A 20,881-nucleotide genomic window follows, 5' to 3' on the forward strand; every position below is an offset into this window, starting at 1 on the left:
AGGAAGAATTGTGATTTCCACACCCACTTAGAGGTTTGTATTTAATAAAATTAAATAACAATTATGAATTATATATGAAAAAAATATACTTTTCCATATTTTTTATACCTGTTATTCGTATATTTTTTCCAGGAAAGTATTACTTGGTAGATGTAGGATATCCTCACATGAAGGGATACATGTGGCTATACAAAGGGGAGATGTATCATCTACTAGACTTTCGTCGCGGAAGCCAACCAAGGGGTATGCATTAAATTTTTAATCATGCACATTCATCACTTAGATGCATTATTGAAAGAACATTTGGAGTTTGAAAAAATAAGTGAAAGTTATTGCATTGCATGCCGAATTTTCCTTATGATAACCAAGTGAAAATTGTGGTAGTGTCTATGACTCTTCATAATTTCCTTAGGAAGCATGCAATAAAGGATGCTGACTTTCAACCATATGATGATGATGATGATTTATTACCTATTGGCAGTATAAGCCATGACGAAGCACAAGATGAGTCAGGCACACAACAATCAGAGACATCCAATGAAAATTCTATGAACATTGAACGTGATCATATTGCTAATCTACTAATGAACCGATAATGTTCTTCTTTTTATTTTTTTTTAAATTTTTTTTACGTTGTTTTGTTATAAACTATTTAAAATGTTGTAAGGATCTCCTTGAATGTTATTCTTTTTTTTTTTTTTTTGTGTGTTAAATACTTTGAAGTATTGTGGTGCAGCTTTTGACAAATTATATGTTTTTTTATTTTAATGATGTAAGTGTGTTAATTATTGCACATTCATGGGTTTTTTTTTTTTTTTTCTTTACTATTATTATGGTTTTGTATTTAATATTTATTTATATCTTAGAACCTATACATGTTTTGACATTTTGTTCAAAATAAGTACAAAAAAATAAAGAAAGAAAATGATGGACATCACTTTTTATTACATATAAGTACAAAAGAAAGAAAATGTTGACGTTTTGTTACATAAACCATTACATGTCATTTATTGTCATTTTTGCAACTAAAAGCACTTTTGTAGTTTTGTTACCAAACATAGGAACATCAAAAAAGCACTTATGACATGCAGTTATGATATAGACAAAAGCTCTATATCTAAAAGCTCTATTTTTTACCGCAATCACAAACATACTCTTAGAATCAAGTCTGAGAGTCAAAAAGTGTAGTAGCTGAGTTAGCCTCACAGAGATATTTTAGTAATTTTGATTCAATTCCATTGAAAGCAAACTAAGAATATGAATTATTGTTTTATTCCATTGAAAGCAAACTAAGAATATGGATTTGTGTGTAATGCTAATATATAGTCAATAAAGAGTTACAAGTCAATACTAACTTAAACTCTACAATACTCACAAAAAAAAAAAAAAACACTTAAACTCTACAATACAATACAATACTATACAAGTTTAAAAACTATAGGAGAGTACTAGAGTCCTCTTATAAGTCTTTTTCTTAATGCTTATCATCCTCTGCATTATCTCTAGGAGTTTAAAAAATGCAGAGAGAAAAATAAAAAGGAAAACACAGAGAGAAGGTGTCTTTGTGCATTATATCTAGGAGTTTTGCGATATCTTTTAAAAACACAAATTATTTTTTCGAAATCGCAATCCTAAACGCACTAAAACTCAAAGAACTTGATGGGCAGCTTCTCCCGATCCTTGAGGTAGTTAACAGTGTTAACTTTTCCATTTTTTAGGGTGCGTTTGGCAAAGGAGTGGACCGGATCAAACCGGACCTAAAGACCAAAAAATTCTTTTCAAAATTAACTATAACATTTTTACTTTTTACATTACATTAATAACTTTTTATTACGATTTAAATAAAAAAATCACTACAAAACAAAAATTTTCACTTTTTTATACAAAACATTTTTACTTTTTTTTTTTTTTTTTTTTTACATCAATCAAATCTACTTACAATTTCGATCCACTTATTATTATTTTTTTTTGTTTTCCAAGTCCTTTGCCAATCACGTCTCAAAGACGCGGCAAGTTTTTGGGCTTAGATGTCTTTAAAGAGATCCAAATCGTGAAGCTGCTCCTCTCCAGAAGTTGCGATTCCCACGTAAAACGTACATCCCTGATTTCCCTGGAAAGAATCCTAACGCTGGCACGGGGTTGTTTGCGTGTACAGTGACGTGTCCGGGTCGGATATACCCGGTATTTGACGGGTAAAAAAACCCTCAACCCAGTCCCCTCTGTTTTGAGAAACTTGTAGACCTTTCTCAGTTTCTCTCATATTTGGCTCTTCTGCAACGTAGAGGTTGAGATTTACAGAGACAAACAAACAGCGAAGATGGAAGCTAACAGCAAGAAAGAGCAAATCGTGGATGTGAGGTCGGTGGTCGAAGCTGTCTCCGCAGACGACGGCGACGCCCCTCTTTACAAAGTCGAAAGCCTCTGTATGCGTTGCGGCGAAAACGTACGCACACAGACACCTTCTCTCTTTGCTTTTCCTTTTCTTTTTTCATGTATTTATGTTTGTTAATGCATGTTCAAGTGTTTATGTTTCTTTGAATTTCGTCATTGAAAAGAAAAGAATGTTTCAAATTTTGTGCTTTTGAGAGGGTATTGGATAAATGGATATTGGGTTTGTAGTAAAATGCTTTACTGTTGGGTTTGGTTCACAAAGTGCGTTTGAGCCCAAATGTGGGTTTGGTTGTTTTTGGATGGAAAAGTTTTGTACCCAGAGGGGACATACAATGGAAGAAAATTTGGAGAGAAATACAAATAAAATAAATATAAAGTTACTTGTTTGGTATCAGATTGTGTAGGTTGGAATTCATCCAGTTAAGTAAGCAGCTGAGTGAGTTATAAGAGGAATTTTAATATTTTATCGACGCATAGGAAGAATTTTTGTGTTAACTTGGCTGGGAAGGAGCCTAACAATTATTGGATTACAACTTTTATCATTGTTTGTTTAGTGTCTGAGTTAACCCTTTTCTGACGCAAATTTTTATACTTTGAACAGGGGATAACAAAGTTCTTGTTGACTTTAATTCCCCATTTTCGAAAGGTATGTCTCTTGTTTTTTCCCATTTACATCCTCTTGTTAATTTTCTGTTGTTTGTTGAGCTTTGCAGTTAATGTTTTCTGCCTGCAGATCTTGTTGTCAGCCTTTGAGTGTCCACATTGTGGTGAGAGGTATATATATATATATTTTTTTTTTCTTTCTAGGATGTTGGGATTTTAATTAATGAGGTACATAATTCAATTTGATCTTAGTCCAATTGGATCTTCCTTGAGATGTTCATTTGTTATTATTTATCCTTGGTTTTTTCATAGGAATAATGAAGTTCAGTTTGCTGGTGAGATTCAAGCCCGGGGATGTTGCTACCATCTGCAGGTCCCTTCAGGTGATCCAAAGGTTGTATCCATCAGAGTAAAATAATTGTGAAGTGACCTCTTTCAATTTATGTTGCATCTATTTCCAAAATATATACGGCCTTAAGCTTAACTGAAATTCATGCATTATAAAATGTAGCAGTGCTCCGATGACAGGCTTGAATATTTGAAAGGCAGTTAATTCTTCGTTGATGTTGGCTTTTCTGCCTTGCATAATTATTTGATTTTTCTTTTTGTTTGGAGATAGTTCGAACAGTGCTGTCTTGGCCTCTCAACATTGTGTCCTCCATCTGATATGCTTGGCGCTTTGTATATTTTCTGGTGATTCAAGAATGATAAGTGCCAAGTATTCAGTTGAAGTTGTGATCATAAACATCTTATTTCACAATGGTTGTTAGTTTGGGCCAGTCTCCTGACTTTTATAGGGTTACACAATTTGTTTGTATAACATGCAATGATTTGCTGTTTTTTGTCTTATTGACATACAACATTGTTTTCTTGTGTTCTAATGTGCACGTAAAATATTTTTAGTTTTAATTTTTTTCCTTTTTGGTAGCGCCTTTGTTTTTCCCCCTTACTTTGAAGAAATGGTACCTCCGATATGAATAGGCCATCTGACGAGTTTTTTTAATGCAGATGCTTGACCGTCAAGTAGTGAAGTCTGAGTCTGCAACTATTAAGGTGCTTCACTAGATCCTTATTGCAAAAGTCTCCTTCCAAATTAAGTTGAATTTTCCATTTTTGTTTTCAGAGTTTAAATTTGTGCACAATCTTATGCTGTATTGAGATATTAAGTATCCATCTCTTCCTAATCTTCATTGGACATAGTTGTTTGTTATAAGTTCTTTTTTATACAATTGAGTCTTGCATATTTGAAAACTAAGAGTAGAATTTTTCTTGTAATTGATCAGCATAAACATCGAGTGTCAAATTGCATCAATACCGAGGCAGTTTGTTATATACTTGAGACTCTGACCCATCACAGAGCACTTTCTCACTGATTTAGTGAGATAAGTGTTAAATTACCCTCAATATACTTAGCGCATGTTCTTAACCAAACATGGTAGTTTGTAATGGGATGCCTAAGAGAAACCAATGACTAATGCAGTAATGATGTTGGTGAATTTGCTTTTGTTATTTGCTTGTTTACTTGGTACTCTTGTTCATCCATTTTGTTGCTTCTGAGAATGTCGAATACTGTTTCCGTTTGTAATTCTTACTTCATTCAGGTTTCACTTCTTTTATTATTTTTTGATAAGTAATATGAGGGTTGCAACACGAGGACTTCCCAGGAGGTCACTCATCCTAGTACTACTTATTTTATTATATCCTTCAGTGCGCGTCTGACTTACCTTGTCATCTTAGTCTATTGTTGCAAGTTTTCATCTTTAATGGTGTAAAGGGAAGCTTTTTCTCTTTGATGGTGTTAATGGACTTTGGCAAACTTGGTGGTAGTGACATTTTTTTTTTTTTTTGATGTCGGAGAACCTCTTCAAGGTAGGGCCCTTCGAACCCACTCCTGCGAAGTAAACTCCGGTCCCGTGCATTGCACCCTCGGAAGTTTCTCTACACGGAACTGGTTAAATCGCTGACTTTTCACCAGAGGGTGTGGCCCCAAAGGATTGTTTGCATTCATGAGGTGTTGAACCTTGGACCTTGAAGGGATAATACCTCAAGACCAAGGCCTCCACCACTTGGGCCAACCCCTTGGGGTAGTGACATTACTTACTATCTTTCTTTTATCTATTTCTGATTCACTTTTGGAACAGTGGGAACTTAGTGTGGCTGGTGATAATTTTTCATATATATATAAGATACATATCACCAAAGTTCAATTAACTTTTGATTGTTTAAATGACTTGTCTGAGACTCTTTATTTATTTATTCATTCAATTTGGTAATGTGTTCTACTCTGCATGCGATTACCCTGTCACCTTAGACCGTGGTGTTAAAATTGTTTTCTTCTATGATAGCATTACCTGATCTTGGTATCTGTTTTTTTTTTTTTTTTTTTTTTTTTTTTTTTTTTTTTTATACCAGCAAAATCTTACTCTTGGTTGCTATTGTTAAAAGGATTGTGTTCTTTATGTTTTACTGTAAGTTATTTGTGTGTATGAATATTGAGGGTATATATTTCTTCAGGTCAAGCTATTGTTCAGTTCAATTCTTTAGATGATATCTGAGATTTCCCCCCATTTCTTTTTACTTCTTTACATTATGAATTTTGCATGATAAATCTGGAGCAGACCTAGGGCAATGTGTCTCAAGTTGGTAAACGCATTTGGCCTTTTCTCTATTTAAATGGTGGTCACATTGTACACCTTGTACATAGAAACACTTTGAATTTGGTGTGTGGCCTGCTGTGGGTTAGTTTGTTGTATGGAGATGACATAAAGTAACTTTTTTTTTTTTTCTTTTTTCGTTTTAAATCTTTTCTCTCCCCTCTCCCTCCCTGTGTTGGTTGCAAAGAGTACTTTAGCTGGTGTTTCTTACACCAGGTTTTTGTTGTTCTAAGAGTGTTTCTTCCCGTGTATGTGGGTTGTGCCCCTCTGCGCTCTTTTATATCATATTTACTTATAAAAAAAAAAGAGTGTTGGAACTGCAAAGGTAGTCTCTATCTCTTTTCTTTTTTAAAAAAATATTAAATTTGGTTCATTCACTACCGTGCTTTACCTTCCAAGATGAATAAACTCAAGGAAAATAAGAAGAATATATCAGATTCTTGCAATAATGGAGTAAATTCTGACTTTTACTTGATCATGACATGGCTATCTTGTGTGCATTGGCTCAGCAAGCAATCTGTTGAGTTTCTAATATTGGGATATTGAGTTGTGCATTTTCTTTTATTCTTTATTTGTGCAGATTCCTGAATTGGATTTTGAAATTCCTCCCGAGGCTCAGCGTGGATCTCTGTCAACAGTATCTTCTTTAAACTCTGGTCTTTTGTTTTATTTCTCCCTCTAGTTGAGTTTTTAAGTGGCTCTGGTTTGTTGATGAATATCTTCAGCTGGCAATGTGTTTTCTCATCCTTATGAGATGGTAGCTCAGTTAGTAGTGGGCCTTTGTTGCTACATTTGAATAACTCTCTAGGATGATGTTAGTATGCGTTAGATTTTGAAGTATTATTAGAAGGCAAAAAAGTAGAAAAATAGCTTTCCTTTCATTTTTCTGGAAGGTGCAATCAAGATATAACTGAATGCACTTATATAGGGTAAAAAGCTTTAAAATGAAATACCCCCCTTTTTATTTTTAACTTAAGAAAAATTTAGTATTTAATTGGAGGAAAAAAATTGGATGTTTAAATGATTTGCTCTGTGATTGCCTCCATGAACACTGTTGTCGCTAAGACTCTGATTGGAATTTGGGTTTGGAATTCGAATGCAGAGTAATATTTCTAATTCCAAAGTTTGCAGATTGAAGTTGCATCAAAATGATGTAAAATATAGGGATACATAATTATAGAACTCTTTGGATGAGGATTTGTAAAAGAACATGTTGAAAATAATTATATCCAGAGATAATAGTGAGAGAAGTTCTGTTTCTAAGGAATTAGATGGATCAAGCTTAGTAATATGTAACCCATTTCCCAGTTTTTTAATTATTTGAAACTAAATTTTTAATCAGATTTTCCATGACACAACTTTAGCTATGCATTCTCCCCCTAGATAGTCTTAATTCATTTTGTACACTGACTAAAATCTGATAATTCTACTAAGATCAATCATAGGGGGAAACCATATTATGGCTGCTAATAGTGCTGTATGGGGAAAATAAATAGTTACACACCTTAAGAAAGAAAGAAGATGATGCTACAATCCCTGTATACTTGGAAAGTGGCCTGGAATAGTGTGCATGTCTCTAATTTTTCTGAGTTTTTGGAGTTATGTGCTTCTTTTTTCTATAATTTAGGGGTTCTCTTGTATATTCCCTGTGTACTAGGGTTGCTCCCCTCTGTGCTTTGAATGCATATGCATTACTTATCAAAAAGAAAGAGAGAAGATATTTGCAAGTGGTGGAAACAAGTTTGAACATGTAGTTCGTCTTCCTGTTTCTACAATAATGCATTGGCACTCACAGAGTTTCCCCCTTACCATTGGTGAACAGATTTTCCAATTTACTTGCATAAAAAATATTTTAAGTCTTATGATGCTCAAGTTGAAGTTGTGTAGGGTTGTCAGTGTAACCTTTGTTTTTTTTGTTTTTTTGTTTTTTTGTTTTTTTGTTTTGTTTTGTTTTGTTTTGTTTTTTGGATTCGTAATTGGCTCAAGTATCCAGTGGGTTGCGTTACGAACTTATAATTCATCTCATTTATATGGGGGGAGGAGGTGCATTTAGCTCATGGGCGCATAAGTAGAGCATTGATTTTTAAGCATGTTATGATACCCATGTTTCCTCATGAGCATGTGAAACTTCTGCTACAATGACTTCACATGTACAAACCTCAGGTTGCTAATATTTTCTGATGAGAAACTATACCATAGAAGAGACTAAAATGAAAATTCTGCAATATTTATGGGTGTCCTTTTTTTTTTGGGGGGGGGGGGGGGGGTGTTGGGGGGTTTGGTGGGGTGCTTAATTTATAGGTGTCATGTCATGTTCTGATACTCATAGACAAGTATTTTTGCCCTGAATATAAAACCCTTGCCATATGTTTATGCGCTTATCATCATCATCATCATCATCATCATTATTATTATTGTTATTATTATTGTTGTTGTTGGTGTTGGTACTAGCCTGTACCCTGTGTGATATGGCACGTTTCACTTGCAAAAGTTTCTGTTGCAATTGCTTTGAGAAAAAAAAATTTCGTCAGGTCTGGATAAGTTTTGAGTAGTGTTGAGTATATTCTGTAAGGTTTCTGGTGGATTTTATATCAATTTGAACATTCTAATCATGTTAGGTCCCGTTGTATAAATTTTGATCATGCACTTTGGTGTATGAATCTCTCATATCTTCAGCGTGTGGTTCACCATTTTCTATAACATGTTTCCAGAACTTTTTTCCTTCCTACTCTCTTTTTAACTATCTTATATATCTGATGTAATTACTCTAGGTGGAAGGGATACTAGTACGAGCTGTAGATGAGCTGCAGGCCCTTCAAGAAGAACGCAAGGTGCATATTAATTCTGGGATTTGCGATATCAAATATTATATAATTTCCTCTTTAAGTAACTTAATGCAATTTTCTGGGTTTTCCAGAAAGTGAATCCTCAAACTGCTGAAGCGATAGACCAGTTTTTGTTGAAACTGAAAGCTTGTGCAACTGGAGATTCATCCTTCTCCTTCATCCTGGATGATCCTTCTGGAAACAGCTTCATTGAGAACCCGTAAGAAATACTTTGATGTGACTGGGAAACCTTACTCATACATGATAGGGAAAACTTCATTTTTCTGAACTGGTTTTCTTTTATGAATTTATGCATTAATCTTGATGGTCTTATGCATCAATCTTTTTTGTGATTTCTCTGGGATGAAAGAACTCAATTAACTTGCATTTGGGACAGACCTGGCCTTTGTTGCTTTTTCCATTAATATTTTGAACCATCAGTTGCTCTTATTTTAGCTCAATTAGGTTATAATTATCTATGGATAGGTTTTCTCCTTCCCTGGATCCATCCTTGATAATCAAGTTCTATGAGCGAACTCCAGAGCAACAAGCATCACTGGGGTATCTTGCGGACCCTTCACAGTCAGGAGACCACTGTGGTGGACCATCAACAGAGGAAACAAGTGGTGCTTCCGATGAAGTCAGAAGAGAACCACATGGCTCAGTTGGGGCAACAGCTGCTCATCGGTCCATCGCTCAGAGTAATAGTGCAGATATTGTGGAAACTGTGTTTCGGTACTCTGCACCAGAAGAAGTAAGGCAATTGCTGAAGTTTAAACTGGTTAAGTTTTGTTTTATCTGTGCACCTCAAATTTTATATAGTACGTCTTGCCTGCTCTTGTTTGATAGGTGATGACTTTTCCATCAACATGTGGAACTTGTGCCTCCAAGTGTGAGACGCGAATGTTTGTTACCAGTATCCTTGTTACTTCATTTGACTTTCCTAGCTATATTTTGATGTTTTTCCTCAGTCAGGCAAATATAGATAACATATTTGTTTTTAGTGAAATTTTTAGTCCTATCTGTTTCTGATTAATTTTTTGTATTAATTGTGCTTGGTATAGTTATTTGCATACTTTTTATCTTTTTTCTAGACCGTCTTTTACAATATGAAAATATGAATGCTTTATAGTAGTTTCTGCTCTTTTTTAGGTGAACTAAATTTGTGGTGAAACTGCTTTTTAAAATCTACACACTGCTTCCCCTAATATCCTCCCTTTATCACATCATGGGGGTTTACAGGAGATTGTACTATAAATTAATTAAAGGTGGAATATCATGCTTGAAAAATATAATATTTCCTGCCAGTAAAGAGTAGCAGAATTCTAATATCTGCCTCATAGTCCTCTAGGTCTGAGAGTATACACTATCACATGATACAGTAAGATTATATAAGATGATATTTTTATTATTTTTTTTTTACCTTTTTTTTTCAGTGCGAAATTTGTCATGTTAAAGTTGTAGTCATTTCTGACTGTTTGAGATCTTCTGTAGATATTTCCTGAGAATTCATGTTTGGTAGGAATACCTTCATCTATGTCAGTATACAGCTAAAATGGTGGAACGTTTTTACCGAGGGATGAAGACATATGTTTATGTAAATTCAAAAGCCTATTATCATCTGAAAAGGTAAAACAAGTGTGCAAATATAATAGCCTAAAAGAGAGAAAAACATGTTAAAGTTCAAGAAAAGAGGTGTAAGAAGGAAGTGTATATGTTAATATTGAAGTCCAAGGCTATATTCCACTGCCAACTTAAGGATAGATCAATGGGGACCACTGGGATGCTCAAAGATGGAAAAATCTTTTGGAGAGGATGAATGTGCCAAAAGGCCACACAGTTTAAGGATGAGGACAACCAAGAATGTTGAGATGTGGTTCTTTTATTGGAATTGCTCCAAACAAGAAATTTTTGAAATGAAAAAATATGTTGAAGGGACAGGTGAATGGCAGAAGGTAGATGAGCTTCTTGAAAATTTTATTAGTTTGCTATATTGTGTTATTGGCAAAATCCCAGTCTCTTTGCAGTTTACTATGAAGTAATATTTGGACGAGAATGTGTGTTTATATTGATGCAGAGAATTTCTAAAACCGTTTTAGTCAACTATGGATTCAAGTTAGTTCTTTGAGAGAAAAGTTAGCTATTACATCATGTTTTTGTTTTAGTCTGAACATTGCCATTAGGAGTTGTCAGTGTTGTCAAATGCAAGTCTGATCTTAAATTTGGGACTTATGTTAAAAATGATCCAACAATGGGTAGATTTGAGCTTGGTTGTGGGTTTATAAAGTAGTTGGGGTTCTCCATGTAATAGCTTAAGCTTTTAGGTTGGAGGTTTTAACATTGATCCCTGTTTGTTTGTTTGTGGACCTCATGTATCAAGCATGTTTGCCTTTGTTGAGGTTTCATTTGGGTCATTGGGTTTGTCTGTGTTGGTTTTGGCTTTTGTTGGGCCTGGAGATGTGAGAGGGTAATTTATCCCATATTGGTTAGGTTTCTCCACCTGATAGCTTTAGGCTATTGGCTTGGATGCTTTAACAAATCACGTGTAATTCAGTTCAGCGTTCAGTATCACTTCAATTTTACAATTTAACCAATCTGAATTTTTTCCATGACTTTGAACTCTGTGCATCCCTTAGAATGAATTTTGTTGATCTTAACCAAAACAGAGATTCCCTACTTCCAAGAAGTAATCGTCATGGCATCCACTTGTGATGCTTGTGGTTACCGCAATTCTGAGGTTTGTAGTAATTTGCTACACTTTTTTTTTTTTTTCCTAATTTCCTTCTTTCGGTGATAATCATACTCTTTTATGCAGTTGAAGCCTGGTGGGCGAATTCCTGAAAAAGGGAAGAGAATTGCTCTTACTGTGAAAAACATCAGTGATCTAAGTCGTGATCTAATAAAGGTTCGTCATGATTGTTATCTGAATTTTGCTGGTTTATGTGCAATGCATAGAATGTGCTTTCATACCAGTTAGATTTTTATGTGGCATCAGTGTAGCCACACTGACTTATTTTACTGGGTGTTCGGTGGTTATCTTTTGTACCTCACCATAGTATCCTATGTTTAAAGTGATTAGTGAAGAGTATATAATATAAAGGAAAAAGAGTATGTTGAAAGGAAACAGAAAGACTTGCCATGGAGGGGGATATCAAAGTGAGTTGTGGGATGTAAGGAGTTTTAGACACAAGAAGATGACAAATCTGGGGTCTGCTAAAATTTGGATCAGTTTGAGCAGGGAATGTTAATATTCCCATTGGTCATGTTGAGAGTTCAAATCCTGTAGTGTGAAAAAATTGTAGAAATGACAAACCATTAACCTCTAAAGATTCAATGGAGTTATTTCTTCTATTAAAGTTAGCTATACGGTGAAAAAAATGATGCATTCTCCCTCAGAAAAAGTGCCCTCGATTTCTGTCTCCGATTTACTTTCTCCAATAGAGTAATCCTATTCAACTCCCTAATAATCTCAGCCTTTCTCAACTTATCATTGTCAGATAAAGGTCTTTCCTTTGCCATAAATCAGGCCTTAGAGAGCACATCCAAAAAGAACTTTTTCTTCTTCTCAACATTGCCAAATACCTCATTCCATTTTTTCAAATCCACTTTCAAAACTTTCAGTTTACGCACCAGGATAGAACTTGGAGATCCTTGAAAGCTAGAAGACAACCTTCACCGTTTAACTTTTTCCAGAAAACCCTGACTTTAACCACATATTCTCAAACTTTAAGTACCATCTGCAAAAAGAACAAAAGAAATAAAACCTGTATGCTTAGGGCTGCCTTCGCTTTTTATAAATTTCTCTGATTAACATCACCACAGTTGAGCATTGTGAAATGATCCGACAAGAACCTAGGGAGCCTCGTCTGAGAAACATTTGAAAACTAGGTTTCTCAGTCAAGGGAGAGAAGGAACTTGTCTATTTTGGACCACAACAAAGGATCTCGGTTATTAGACCATGTGAAGTTTTTGCCTACAAGAAGGATATCCATAAGACCCTATTCAAAAATAAATTCAGAAAGCTCTAATATGGGAGGGGAAGAATGGGAATTGCATGAAGGCGGATGCTATTGAAACCACCCCCAATACACCACGGTAAATTCTACCAACTAAGCAACCCAGCCAGTTCATCCCAAAGCAACATTCTCTCATGATCGATATTAGGGCCATAAACACCCGCAAAAGCCCAAGCAAAGTTATCAGAAACATTTCTGAAGGAACAAGTTATAGTAAATACCACCACATCTTTTTCCACCACCCTACCATCACACATTAACAAAATCCTGTGAGAAGCCCCTCTTGAACCCAAGTAACACTAGTCCACATGTAGACTGCCTATAACTACACACATCAGCCCTAGACAAAAACTCCAATTTAGTTTCTTGAAGACAAACAAGCCTTCCAATCTCGGAGTAAATTCCTTTTACCTCAGCCGTTTATCCCTCTCATTCAACCGTCTCACATTCCTAAATATTTTATGCTTCTTAATTTACCTCTACCTCTGTTAGAAATGCCTCCCTTAATGTTGTAATTCATAGAACAAGATAACCTCTTCAATTCATGGTCCCCTCTACTCACTGATTTAGAAAGAGAAAAAAAAAGAACTAATTAGAGCCTTTTGTTTATGGTCCACTTTGAGATGGCAGCGAGCAAAGCCATCAGCTCTTCCTCAAACACCTCACAGGACCCCCACAAAGTGATGAAAGTCCCTAATTTTTTGCAGCACCCAATCTAAAGAATCGTATGCGGGAAACATTGGCTCTTTAATGGTTGCAAGGGGGTAAGGTAGGCTCTTCCCCTGCATAGCACAGAGAACCAATTCCGAATGCGGAAGTGGTTCATCTGTAGGACAACAGACCTGTTCTTCATGCCCGACCAGAGAAGAAATTTCAGCAATTCTCGGTCTAACCTTCTCGTTGAAATCTTCTTGGCTAGGGAAAGATTGGTTCAAAACAGTATTATCCTTGCCCTGAACTGGATCTATCCTAGCCACGCTCCCTCCTAACAGTATATATATTTTTTTTAAGTTACCTATCAAAAAAATATATATATTTTTTAAAGTTAGAGAAAAGAAACTCAAGTAAGTACATAGGTACACCAGCATTGTATGTATAACTGTGGTTATCATATACTATATCTCCTTGAAGTAAAGTCTAAACTCACATTTTTCTGTTTCTTTTTGTCTTATTCTTGCTATTTAATTGTAAATCTTTTTGAACTGAAATTGGGAAACAGAATTCTGTTCTTCTCCTTTTAGACCTGTTTGTAGAAGGCTACAAAATATTGTCTGATAAAAAGTCATTGGGTTGTATCAGTCGGATACTGCAAGTGTGGAGGTCCCAGAGCTTGACTTGGAGCTGGCTAGTGGCACTTTGGGAGGAGTTGTTACAACTGTTGAAGGTTTGATTACAAAAATTAGTGAAAGTGAGTAACAAGTCTACTCTTCTTTTCTTTTTCATTCCATATTTTCTATGCATATGCGGACTATTTCAGTTGATTGAGATATTGTTACCCTGAATTGATTCAGCCCAAATTTGTTATGGTTGAGAATTTTGTTTTGGGTTACGAATTGATGGTGGTATTACACTTTTGTGTTCTTTAGATCATAATCTTCAGAAGTATTCTTCAGGCACACCTAAGGTGTGCTTCGATGCAAGGTATTCTGAGAATGCCTTGAAGTGCTGAAGTGCTGAACAGTCCTCTATGGTGCACACCTCTTAACTCAAGAGGCTTATGAAAATTGATGCCTCAAATGCTTTTTGTGCCTTATATATTTGCATCGTAGAATTCATTTTGAAGACTTCAATAGATGGAAAAATTACATACTCCATCCCTAAATAAGGATCCTCCATTTCTTCCTGGGATGTACTAACTAAGAGCCCATTTTCAAAAAGTCAAGCATCTTTACCTACATCTTCTTGTATTACCTTAGCTATTTGAAAAGGCAACCAAAGCCTCATTCAAAGTTGTGCCCACCTTTGTGATTTTGGTAAACAAAACTATATTTTTTTTTATGACGAGGAACCTCAATAAGGTAGGGCCCTTCAGACCCACCCCTGCAGAGTAAACCTCGAACCCGTGCATCGCACCCTCAAAAGTTTCTCTACACAAATCATGGTAACTCGCTGGCTTTTTACACCGAGGGTGTGACCTCAAGGGAAAGTTTGCACTTAGCAAGCCTTGAACTTGGGATCTAAGGGGTGATACTCCCTAAGACCACAAGCCTCAACCACTAGGCCAACCCCTTGGGGGTAGACAAAACTATTGGATCCTTGAAATCTATAAGACAGCCACTATTGTTTCACCTTTTCCACAAAACCGTTAAATTTTAGCCACATATTCTCAACTTAAAAATACCCTTTGTTCCTACCGACAACATTGTGGTTAAGCAATAAAGGAAAGTGATCCGAAAAAAACTCTAGGGAGCCTTCTTTGAGAAACATCAGGAAAGTGGGCTTCCCATTAAAGAGAGAGAAGGAACTTGTCAATTTTGGACATTGCTGGAGGGTCATGGTTATTAGACCAAGTGTAGTTGCTGCCTACGGGATATCATAAGATTTTGTTCGAGATAGATACACAAGTTCTTTTTTCTTTTTCTTTTCTTTTTTTTTTTTTTCTTTTTTACTTTTTTTTTAATTTTTATAAGTCATGCCTAATTTTATTAAAAGCGTGAGGTGCCCCTAAATACCCAGGAAGAAAACAGAAAAGAAAAAAGAAAACCCCCACAATAGGCCAAAATAGACCCCAAGCAAAACCCCCTCCTACACCTTACAACCTACCGATAGATGCACAAGTTCTACCTTCAATCAAAAAAAGAAAGAAAGGCAGAAACAGGCAGCTCATAAAAAACCTGATTAAGGTGACTGCTGATAACTATTTACAATATTCTGGTATATGTAAGGATCTGAAGCAAAAATGTATGATATATTTCTATCATTGAAGCGATGTTTCACTGAAATTGTTTGAAACGTCCTAGCACTATAATAAAAAAAACATTGAGGTATGGAATCTTGGCTGCAAAATGTTGTGAAATGTCTTTGAATATTTAGATCAATATTATGCAATGCGTTTGATTTATTTTGTCCAACAAGTTTGGCACTCAGCCTTTTTTTTTTTTTTCGGTTTGTTGGCCCCCCTTTTCCTTTGTTGCATTATATGCAGGTATATGACCTTGTTTGGCAAAGCTTTTTTGCCTTTATTAGTGTAGTTGAAAATGCTTGATGTAGTATAAAGCTTTCAATTTTTTGTATTGAAAAGTGAAAGTTTTGTTTTGTAGTGATTTTTTTATTTGAATAGTAATAAAAAGTGAATGATGTGATATAAAAAGTGAAAAAAGTGAGAATATTTTGATGTTGATTTTTTTTTTTTGGAAATGGTGCATAAATAGTGTTGAGGGGAAAAAAGGGGTTGCCAAACAGGGCCTACATCTTTTGTTTGGTGCTTTGTTTTTAAATTATGTAACTTACATGTGCAGGTCTTGAGAGAGTGCATGGATTTACGCTTGGAGATAGTCTTGATGATTGTAAAAGGACCAAGTGGCAAGAGTTCAAAGCAAGGCTAAACAAGGTACCAGAGCATGAATTTGGACAAATTTGATTTAGAAAGCAGTAATGTAGGTTGAGCTTCATAAATGACCACGTACACAAGTCAATGTGATGCAATAACTAATGATTCCAACCTGGTAGTAAAGTGCAATGGCTATTGTCTGAAGCCCTTCCTGTTTTTATCTAATCCTTTCAGGATTGTGGGCAGCAAACTGTTTATAATTAGGATAAACTGTGCCAATTCCCCTGTAACTTTGAGTCTTTTCTAATCCCACTCCCCTAATTTTTAATGGTTTAAATGATTGGTTTAATGGCAACCCTTCCATTACATGGCAGTCATTTAACTAAAAAACTAGTATGTCACACACATGACCTGGATTAATACTTTTTGAGTGGTAAGCTACACATGCAACCTGTGGGACTTGACATTGGTGGAACCCACAACCTGGAATAATATTTTACACCATTGTTTTTTATATATAGAATAATTGATAGAAATTATAATCTCTTTTTTAGGGAATATCATATAACCATCTTGTGCTTTGATCGATTTAGAAACCTTTTTTTTTTTTCACTGTCTTGAGTTATTCAATTTTTGCAATGCATGGCTTTCATCCCATTTTCCGTCAAATTGATAACAGAGGGCATGTGAAATTACAATTGTATCCCCTACTATGAAATGAAAATTAAAAATTAGAAAGAAAAAGGGAAGACAAAAAAGGTTGGACCTCCACCATGGTTTTCCACAGCTGTGGAGATGGAAAACCATGGTGGAGGTCCAACCTTTTTTGTCTTCCCTTTTTCTTTCTAATTTTTAATTTTCATTTCATAGTAGGGGATACAATTGTAATTTCACATGCCCGGCCACCATGAGATTGGGCCTCCATGGCCCTCCACTGCCATGGTGGTCAGCCTCCATGGCCATGGCCATGGAGCTCTACCATAGAAGTACCTGTATGGCCACCTCCATGGTGGCCATGGAGGTTGACCACCATAGCCACCGTGGTAGGGTCATGCCTACCCAGCCACAGCTAGAATTGTTTAATATATTTCTTATTTTTTGCTTTTTCTTTAGTTTTTCATCTAATGTGGTATAATTGTAATTTCCCAGCATTTTTGTTATCAATTTGACTGAAAATTGGATGAAGGTCGCACATTGCAAAAGTGGGATAGCCTAAGTTAGTGAAATAGAACAATTAACAACTAAGGTTTTAAAATCAAAATCGACCAAGGCACAAAATGGTTATTTGATATTTGCCGCTTTCTTTATAAGAATTAGCTTTGATAGATGAGATAATGATATGAATATGCACTTTTTTTTCCCTCAAAACACGTCATTTGCTCATTGATTAGTGTACCACATGACTATCATGAAACACAATTACCTTACCAATTTTCTAAACGTGTACGAATGGAATGGTGTGATTAAATGAAAATTCTAAGCATAGGAGTTGTGGTTAACAGAATAGAATAGTGGGGAAGTGTGAATAGAAATGGGCAAAGTTGGACAAGTGTCCTTACGTTTTATCCTTTAAGGCTGCGTTTATTTTGACATAGAATGTTTGCAGAAAATTATTTTTTCCATCTTTCGGTGTTCTGTGTGGGTGGAAATACTGGTTACAGAAAATGATTTTGGGGCCAACAACAAATTTGTCACTGTAGGGGAGAAATGACTTATGCCTCTTGACGCGTAAGTCATTTTTTGGAGCTTGTCTAACCCCATCCTTACAAAGGAACCCAGTGCCCTTCCTTCTGGTGCCATCCTCTTAACTGTTGGCCATGATCCCCACTCCGTCTTAACTCCCCAAGCCTCATTATTCCAACTAAACAACGAAAAACATTTTCGATATTATTTTCAGGGTCTCCGCAAAACAATGAAAAATCAGTTATTTTCTCCAAAACTATTTTCACTGGAAACCATTTTGCATCGAAACACATGCACAGCCTTAAGTAAGAGTTGGCACCATCTCTTTATTGTTCCCTACACTTCTTTTAATTTTCTGCAGAACTATTGGTTGCTGAAAATCTTAGTATTTTTAAGGAAGCATTCTTGGAGCCTCTTTGGAAATATTAAAAATTAATATTTAAAAGAAGATATTGATCTTAGGTTTGTATTTTGAGTACGTGATATGAATCTTTAGTATGCAAAATCAGTGGCTAATGAGCTCCTACTCCAAGAGCACAGTTTCCTCCACGAGCGTGGGGGGTGAAGTTGTGAATTCATGAGCGCTCCCAAAGAAAAAAAATATTGTATTCACATGGCAAACCAAATTCTTTTTTCCTTTTCTCTTTTCAAAACGATCCCAGATTCAAAATAGCTTACTAAAGTGTACCTTGGGCAAGCTTGAAATTTTCAAAGATGTAGTCTGACTTGGTGTTGAAATGTCAAAATCACCTCCAACAACGAACATACTGACTGAACATCTTCTGTTTGCAAAAATAAGTTCAATGATGTATGTTATTTGAACATTGGCTCTGATGGTCATGATGCTTTAAAGAATTTTGCTAGATGTGCTTTGTCGCAATAGTTGTTGATACTAAAAAGGAATTGCATGGTGATATGTTCTTCTGGAACATAATCCTTCATGGCTTGGCAACTCTGTTTTTTACCTTGTCTCACTGCTGCAACGCTTTACTATTTTGCAGCTTCTGAGCTTGGAAGAGCCTTGGACCTTAATACTAGATGATGCTTTAGCAAATTCTTTTGTTGCACCAGTGACTGAGGATATCAAAGATGACGATCAGATGACGTGTAAGTTTTGGTTCCCACAAATCTCAGACCATGCTGTTGAAACATAATTTATAATAGTACCTATGGTAAAAGAAATTTACCCATTTGAGGATTCACCTGGATTGATAATGCTTTTGTTGAAAGGAGATATCTTTAGTTGTTCAGTTCAGTTCAGTTCAGTCTGTTCATGATCAAACCATAGAGATATGTAAATGAGATGGCTTTCCACATCTAGAGAAGATTCTGCTTTTTTTCTTTTGTATTTTTCAGTATATTCTATTATAATACAGAGACCAAGTAGATTAAGTTTACACTGCCATATTTTAGACGTGTGACAGTGGGGTAGGGTTGGGAATTAGGAGCCTTCTTTTGCTTCTGTAGTGCCTACTGCTTCTAGTTATGCATTGGACTGTTTATGCAATGCTCTGCTGCAATATACAGATTTGATGGTTCTATCATATGATACTTAATTGGTTGTCTCCAGTTGAAGAATACGAGAGGTCGTGGGAGCAGAACGAGGAATTGGGTCTGAATGATATTGACACGTCTTCGGCTGATGCTGCATATAACTCAACTGATATGAAAGTGGGGGAGAAAACAGATGTATGAGTTTGGTTTTAAGCAGGTTAAAACCATGTTTAACCTAACTCATGTTTGATCCTCTTTCCATGGGTTGTATATGGGTTTGGTTTTGAGTAGCATCTTGAATCCTAGCTCCATGTTTAACTATAAAGTATGGGTGTGCTTCTCAACTTGTAAGTGGGTGGAGAGAGAAATCTGTATCATGTTGAAATTTATAAGTTTGAGATGATTTAATTTAAAAATACTTGCAGTGATTAGCTATTTAAATTGTGCTATACTATTTTATTGTCTCTCTCTCTTGTCGTAATATCTAATGGTATTATTGATAATAAATTTTTTATTTTTTCCTCATCAAAATCACTTAACCAGTCAGTGATTGACCAGGAAATCCTGCTCTTTATCATTACTTATTGAGTTATGCTTAACCTAGAACCATAATCCAAATTACTTGCTCGCCGGGGCGTATTTGAAATCGGTGTTTTTAATATGATCGCGAAAGGGACAAGCTCTACTTTTTGTATCAACTTGGCTCTGTGTCGTGTTCTATCTAGCAGCACAACCTTGTTCACCAAACTTCTCCTTCAGACTAGCCAACATGTCTGAGGCGATTGAAAAGTTTTGTATGTCATGCTGGTGTACATCTACAGAGATGTCAAGATGTAGCATTTTTCATTTGACTTTTGCAAGTGATCATGTCGTTTGTTCTCTTGAGCAAGGCTGGGACAACATAAATAAAAAATTAAAAAAATGTATTTCAGCCATCAGCATCTTAACCAAATCACGCTTCCATTGCGCATAATTTGGTCCGGTCAATATGATTTGATTCTGCTGAGTGGTGGTAACAAGGCTAAACATATTGACTCTCAGTGTGGACTACAATTATATGAGCTCGACCCTTGACCCTATGGTTATAAAGTGCTAATTTTATTGTGTGGCCTTGGATTTATGGCTATTTGTGATAGTTGTACCACAAAAAGATGGGTCATCATTATGGCTTTGTTAGTAGTGTGGGCCACCTGTGATTGACGTCGGTCAGACAGCTAGTATGCAACAATATGTGAGGCACTATTATTATACTACATGTTCTTCAGGACAATGTCAACCCTACTAAGAAAGGGTTAAGTGTTTGGATAGACCATGCGGAGAAAACTTTGAGTAATAATAATAATTATATATGTATAATGTATGATTTCTTTGCATTTAAAACACAAATGACTTGTTACCGAAATTATGTCATTCCTTTTCAAAATAAACCACACTTTTTAGATGGCGTAATAACGTGGACAACAGTTACTATTCTTTGCGAAAACCCATGCTTGATAATTGAAGGTTACAAATTGTTACTTAAGGCTCATTATATAACCAGTTCTCTAATAAATTTACTTACTAAATCGTGAACTTACGCAGTTACTTCTTTCTCTTGTGAAACACTTCGGTATTTTGCTATATATCAAGTTGTCAAGCTATAAAGTGAGAAATTCACTGTGGTGAAAATGCCAAGCAAATGGCTTTTATTGTGAGGTTTAAGTAGATAAAAGTTACCTGTTAACA

General features: G+C 35.6%; 1 protein-coding gene across 2 annotated transcripts; it reads left to right on the forward strand.

Annotated features, from left to right (window-relative positions):
* Nucleotides 1-2,072: 2,072 nt before the first annotated feature.
* LOC132181936 (uncharacterized) lies at nt 2,073-19,620 on the forward strand. Of its 2 annotated transcripts, XM_088516278.1 has the most exons (17): nt 2,073-2,192; nt 2,283-2,443; nt 2,993-3,037; nt 3,125-3,165; nt 3,307-3,388; nt 4,003-4,047; nt 6,229-6,285; nt 8,420-8,479; nt 8,566-8,693; nt 8,960-9,227; nt 9,323-9,389; nt 11,140-11,210; nt 11,289-11,378; nt 13,789-13,897; nt 15,948-16,039; nt 18,664-18,769; nt 19,233-19,620. In XM_088516278.1, exons 2-17 carry the CDS (start codon nt 2,318-2,320, stop codon nt 19,355-19,357), a joined length of 1,512 nt encoding a protein of 503 aa, XP_088372404.1. In that variant the 5' UTR covers nt 2,073-2,192; nt 2,283-2,317; the 3' UTR covers nt 19,358-19,620. The 2 variants fall into 2 exon arrangements, with proteins under 2 accessions (XP_088372404.1, XP_088372403.1); XM_088516277.1 differs by lacking the exon at nt 2,073-2,192 and having other exon boundaries at nt 2,218-2,443.
* The last annotated feature ends 1,261 nt before the right edge of the window (nt 19,621-20,881 follow it).

Source organism: Corylus avellana, chromosome 5 (genome assembly GCF_965113065.1).
Source record: "Corylus avellana chromosome 5, dhCorAvel1.hap1.2, whole genome shotgun sequence".
NCBI classification, from domain to species: domain Eukaryota; kingdom Viridiplantae; phylum Streptophyta; class Magnoliopsida; order Fagales; family Betulaceae; genus Corylus; species Corylus avellana.

Bases quoted from the DNA above. Each gene is read 5' to 3' on its own strand.
- LOC132181936 (XM_088516278.1), top strand. From the start codon at position 2,318: ATGGAAGCTAACAGCAAGAAAGAGCAAATCGTGGATGTGAGGTCGGTG. The intron at 3,389-4,002 runs GTTGTATCCATC...TTTTTAATGCAG, and splicing joins TCCCTTCAGGTGATCCAAAG to ATGCTTGACCGTCAAGTAGT. The intron at 6,286-8,419 runs GTATCTTCTTTA...TAATTACTCTAG, and splicing joins AGCGTGGATCTCTGTCAACA to GTGGAAGGGATACTAGTACG.